This window comes from Motacilla alba, chromosome 1 (assembly GCF_015832195.1).
Source record: "Motacilla alba alba isolate MOTALB_02 chromosome 1, Motacilla_alba_V1.0_pri, whole genome shotgun sequence".
NCBI lineage: Eukaryota > Metazoa > Chordata > Aves > Passeriformes > Motacillidae > Motacilla > Motacilla alba.
In genome coordinates, this window is record NC_052016.1 from 787,344 (window position 1) to 793,343 (window position 6,000).

Here is a 6,000-nt window from a genome sequence, read left to right on the forward strand (position 1 = left end):
GGGTGCTCTGAGCTAGGTAATGCTGCCTTCGTCCTGCTTAAATCAGGGGATGGATCCTGGATGGAAACACACAGCTCAGGCTGGGAGAGCTGAGGGGGCTCACCTGGAGAAGGGAAAGCTCCAGAGCCCCTGGCAGGGCCTGAAGGGGCTCCAGGAGAGCTGCAGAGGGACTGGGGACAAGGCCTGCAGGGACAGCACACAGGGAATGGCTGCCAGTGCCAGAGGGCAGGGCTGGATGGGATCTTGGCAATGAGGAATTGTTCCCTGGCAGGGTGGGCAGGGGCTGGGATGGAATTCCATCCCTGGATCCCTGGCAGTGTCCCAGGCCAGGCTGGACACTGGGGCTGGAGCAGCCTGGCACAGGGGAAGGTGTCCCTGCCACGGCAGGGGTGGCTCTGGGTGGGCTCTGAGGTCTCTTCCCACCCAACCCAGTCTGGATTCTGGGATTCCATGATTCTGGAGTAGGGGCTGGTTTAGGAGTTCACAATCAGCCTTTTTTCCAAGCCTTTCTGGTACAGTTTTTGCCAAGATTCAACTGCTTTGACTGCCAGAGGCCTGGAAGTGGGTGAAATCCTTGGGAGACCTCAGGATGGCTTGAAGCCCATGGTGATCCATGGGACACCCTACCAAATCCATGTAGGGTGTTCCATGGGATCGAGAGCCGTGGGCTTCTCAAGCCAAACCTGTTTGTTCCACTGCTCCCTCTGTGTGGGGAGGAGCACAGGCTCCACTCTGTCTGTCAGCTGGGCATTGAGGAGCTGCTCTTCCTGCTGGAGCTGCCTCCACATGCACGTTCCTGTGTTCTGGGCTGCCCCAGGTGGTTGAGCACACGAGGTACCAGAGCCGCACGGAGTTCGACAGCGCCGTGGACAAGGTCCTGGAGGAGTTCTCGGTGGAGCTGATCTGCCTGGCCGGCTTCATGCGCATCCTCTCGGGTCCTTTCGTCAAGAAATGGGAAGGTGAGCACAGCTGGGGGGGCTGTGTATGTGCACCAAGGCATTTCAGAGGTTGTCGCCAGGAAAAAAAGAGACAGGCCCCCAGATTAAGGTGATCTTCAAGATCCCCTTTCAACCTTGCCCATCTTGGGATTCTGTGAAATCATCCTGGGATTATTCCCATCTTGCAAGGAAAAGGATGAAGGGGAAAGGCAGTGCACCTGTGCAGAGGCTGAAGGAAGCCAAGAGCACACAGCTCTGGTAGTCTTTGATTTCTTAGAAAATATTTTTTAAAAGGCTTTGAAGACTTCGTGCCTCTGCACACAGGAGGTGCTGGCAGAGGTAAGCACCCAGCCACTGAGGATTCCTTCCCCTGACAGAGGAGCTGCTCTGGGTCCTTGTAAAACCCCCAAACCGGGCAGCATTTTGCAGTTGTGGGTAACAAGCCCTGGCCAGTCCCAGGCCACGTGCCAGGAGCTGCCTGAGTCCATGGGTGGGCTGTTCCACAGGCAGATCCAGGCTGTGCTTGCTCAGAATGCTCACAGTGTCTCCACTCTGCTCATCTTTTAGTTTTGCAGCTCTTTGAGAGGCTGGTGACACCTTCAGGGCCTGCTCTCTAGCTGTTCCTGGTCTCTCCTCCTGTGCTTCCCAGGGAGTCCTGAGCACACAGAGCAGCTGCTGCTTGCTCTGCTTTGGGGGGGTCACCTAAAGCTGCCCAGAGCCTGGTCAGCCTGTGCCTTGCAGCTTTCGCTGCTCTTTGGTGACTTTTGTGTTCCCCTGGGTGTGCCGGGAACATTTCACACCTGAACTACTTTTCAAACTCTCTTTAAAATCAGTAGAGCGAAGCAGGCACTCCTGAGAGGCCGTGCTGTGGCTCTGAAGGTGTCAGGTGAAGCCAGTCAGGTGAATTGGTTTTGTTTGTCTCCACTCAGGGCCCAGAGATGGAATTGCCTGTGCTGCGGGCAGCTGTCAGGAGGAATCTCTCACTCCAAGGGATGTGTTTGCAGCAGACAGTCTCTGTAGAGGACACAACAGAACTTCCTCTAGTGCAGAATCTTGTACAAATAAAGATTTCAGTGCCTTCTGATTCAGGGACAGAGCACTGATTGTTGTCCTGCACACTGCAGGATTTGCTTTACCTGCATGACTGGTGTGAGAGAAAAGGAAAGATTTTTTTCCAGACAGAAGAGTTAAACTCATTTTTTAAATGTCCAGAACTGGACTGAGCTTGAAAACCTGAGCTGGGACCACGAAATGTGAGCTCAGACACTGAGCTCAGCTCAGGGAGCTGGGCCAGCTGCAGGACCCTCTCCTGGCCACGCCTGGCCACTGACCCCCCCAGGATTATCCAGGAAGAATCAATTCCTGCTGCTGCTTTGGTCAAAGCTGCTCCTTTTTCTCTCTCTCACGGTCACAAGGACACTGAGTGGGAGTTACAAAACTCTTGCTTAACAGCCCTGAAGTGTGAATTATGACTGTTAACAAAGGACAGGTTAAGGTGTTGATTGTGAATGTTAACAAAGCACAGGTGAAAACAGAACCAAACAAACCCAAGCAAGCAGGAACCCACACCCCATTCTGATGGGAAATGGAGGCAGAGGAGCAGGGTGGTGTTTCCAGCCCACTGTCCCTGAAACCCTTTGGGCTCAAGCTGCAGGGAGGGAGATGCTGATACTTAAAAAGGGTTTTATTTAGATATAAAGTGTATCTGAGACATTGTTGGACATCAGGTGGGACATTTGCCTCCTGCAACTGGCCCAGATCTCCCTGGGCAGGGAGTTCCCAAGGTGCTGCCAGGAAGAGAGAAGAGTAGAATGGAGATAACAGAAAGAATTAAATAAAATAATGGTAATAGAAACACCGGAGCAAAGGAGGCTCAGGGGGGCCCTTGTGGCTCTGCACAAGTCCCTGCCAGGAGGGGACAGCCGGGGGGGTCGGGCTGTGCTGCCAGGGAACAGGGACAGGAGCAGAGGGAACGGCCTCAGGCTGGGCCAGGGCAGGCTCAGCTTGGCCAGCAGCAGGAATTTGCCCATGGAAAGGGTGCTCAGGCCTTGGCAGGGGCTGCCCAGGCAGCTTTGCAGTGCCCATCCCTGCAGGTGTCCCCTGCAGGTGGCACTGAGTGCTCTGGGCTGGGCACAAGGTGGCCGTGGGGCACAGCTGGCACTGCATGGGCTGGCAGGGCTGTGCCAGCACCAGGGGTTTTGTGATCAAAGAAGAACAAGGTGCTGAGGGAAGGGACAGCTACATCAGCCAATTAGTCATTATTAATCCCTGGGGAAATGTGTTCAGCCAGTAATTGTAACTGCACTCTGCTGTTTCAGACACAGACACCGCAGCACTTGGGGCTGGCTGGCATCTCCAAAACCTGTGAAAAATCCTATTCACAAATGGTTTTGTTCCTCTGTTGGTTGTGGCCCTTTGAGCAGCCTAAAAATGCTAAAAGCCAATAACCTCAGCTCTGCTTTCCCAGGGAAAATCCTGAACATCCACCCGTCCCTGCTGCCGTCCTTCAAGGGAGCGCACGCGCACAAGCTGGTGCTGCAGGCTGGGGTCAGGGTCACGGGCTGCACCGTGCACTTCGTGGCTGTGAGTACCCCCTGCCCCTCCTGCCCCTCTGCGATGCTCCCCTTTGAACATCTGCCCCTCCTGCCCCTCTGCAATGCTCCCCTTTGAACATTCCCACCTCAGTGGGGTTTGCACCCCAAACCCTTGTGTTTGATCACCTGCCCTCAGTGTTCAGAGCTTTGTATCCAGAGGAGGCGGGGATTTTTTTGTGGCCATGCAGTGCTGTAGTTTGCTGGCTCTGGGGAAGGAATGGAAATGGATAATTTGTCCAGGAGTTGAAGCTTTCCCTAAGGGAACTTCTTCCCTAAGCATCCCACTGCTGCCTTCCACCCACTGGAGGGGGGGAATAGTTAATGTAAGGCCTCGGCTGAGCCAAAGGCTTTATTAAACGTGGCCCAAACTTCCTGGGTTTTATCCTAAACCTGCCTTGTTTCCTGCTTTCAAGAAAAAGAAAAAACAGAAACAAACAACCAAAACCCCCACTGGAAATGGCACAGGATTTGTTAAGCAGTGATCCGATGGGAACAGAGACAAACGTGACAATTTATGTGGGTCAGAGCACAAGTAAAGAAAGAGCAGAGGTGTCTCAGCTTCAGAGCCATGTTTTTTCAGGCCAGGGATCATTGGTTCCCTTTTGGTCACTTCTCAGGGTTCAAAGGGCTCTCCTCTGCTCCCCTCTTCCTCTGCTGCTGGAATCTCTCAGGATTTTTGCTCTCTCTTGGAAAAAGAGGGTGAAATCACTTTTCCCAATAGGAGGGAAAACTGCATTCTTCTCTCTATGCCATGGCTTGGGGTTTCTGTGTGTGGCAGCTCCTGAGGAGCAACCCCTGCCCAGCAGGGCTCTGCCCCAGCAGCGTTCCAGGGAAGATCTGCTGGATCCTTGTCCTGGCTCCGAGCAGCCCTTGGCTCATTCCCGTCTGGACTGAATGCCCTGCCCAGCCCAGCCCCTCCTGTCCCTGGCTAATGGGCTTTTCTGGGACAGAATTGTTGCTCCCTGCTGTTCTGCCTCCCTCCTGCCCTCCTCCAAACCCTTCCCAGAGCACAGCCAGCCCCAGCACGTGCTCTGCCCGTGCCACCAGCCCAAATCCCAGTTCCCTCCAGATCCCCGAGGCACCGGGGCATCCCGTGCCAGCCCCGACCTTGCCGTTGCCGTTGCAGGAGGAGGTGGACGCCGGGGCCATCATCTTCCAGGAGGCCGTGCCGGTGAAGCTGGGGGACACGGAGGCCACGCTGGCCGAGCGGGTGAAGGAGGCCGAGCACCGCGCCTTCCCCGCCGCGCTGCAGCTCGTGGCCAGCGGCGCCGTGCGCGTGGGCGAGGCGGGCAAGATCTACTGGAAATAGAGCCGGGCTCCAGCAGGGCCTGGCACGGGCTCTGCCCCTCAGCTGCCTCACACGGCTCGAGGTTCAAATCCCAGCAAAGCCACCAGTGGGAATTTCGGGGCCGTTCCCAGAGGATGCGGCGGCGGCTCCTGTAAGTGCTTCCTAATTTTAATCGCTTCCTTGGCCAACATTTTGGTTCTCTCAATCGCTTTCCTGACAGCTCCAGCCCAGCCAGGTGGATCTGAGCAGCCCTGGGTGGACTGGAGACAACACCGGAGACCTTTCCGTGCAAAACCACGCTCTGTCTGGCAGCTGGGAAGTGTCCAAGCCTTTTTCACGTGGCCTGTCTCCAGCAGAGGGATAACTTCCACTTCTGCCAGGTGGGGAAGATGTGGAAGTGCTGGTGAAGATCCAGCTGTTCCAGCCATCAGGGCTGTTCCCTAACAGGGACCCTCCTTGTGCTGGAAGTGCTGCTGAGGGAAACCGCAGTGGAAGAGACAAAGGCAGAACCCCCTGCTCTGCAAACCTCTTCAGAGCAGGAAAAACTGACCTCCCCAAACCCCAATTATTGGATTTTTCTCCGTGTGCTTCCTGGTTTGATGGTGGTGGATCTCATCTGGCCCAGACCCGTGACACACCCTGTCATTTCCAACCCTGACCCTGCTGCCCATCAGATGCCAGCAGCATTCGGTGTCCGCTGCCCCTTTTTTCCGCAGCATTCCCATGTGAATTCCCACAAAATCCCCGCCGATTCAGGGGTTTATTTTTGTACATGAGTAGAAAGACCAGACACAAAACATCCTTGGCTTGTGAAACATTCCTCAGGAATTCTGAAGTGCCTTTATTCTTGAACCAGTGTTTTCACCTGGAATAACACTGAGGGACACCCAGGAATTATGAACATTTGGAAAACAATTGGGCTTTTTGTGCAGCTCAACACTTGTGGTTTTCTTTTAATATTTTTGCATCGTTATGAAACCATTTTAATGTTCTTACTGAAAGGATCAGGTTTCCCACACACAAAGCAGATGAGGTGGTTTGGAGCTCCCCTTGAACACAGAGAAAGCTGATTTTATTCTGGGCTCTGATGTCCTGACGGTACTCCCATGTTGGCATATTCTCCTTTGGGATTTGAAATAAAGCCTAATAAATTAAAAAAAAAAATAATTCTATCTACAAG

General features: G+C 54.1%; 1 protein-coding gene across 1 annotated transcript in view; it reads left to right on the forward strand.

Moving 5' to 3' along the window:
• GART (phosphoribosylglycinamide formyltransferase, phosphoribosylglycinamide synthetase, phosphoribosylaminoimidazole synthetase) overlaps positions 1–6,000 on the forward strand; it is a 30,360-nt gene extending 24,360 nt beyond the window's left edge. The window contains exons 20-22 of the mRNA XM_038126761.1: positions 818–959; positions 3,406–3,521; positions 4,659–6,000. Coding sequence (XP_037982689.1) covers positions 818–959; positions 3,406–3,521; positions 4,659–4,841 — 441 coding nt within the window. The 3' untranslated portion in view covers positions 4,842–6,000. The remainder of the gene's footprint in view (positions 1–817; positions 960–3,405; positions 3,522–4,658) is intronic.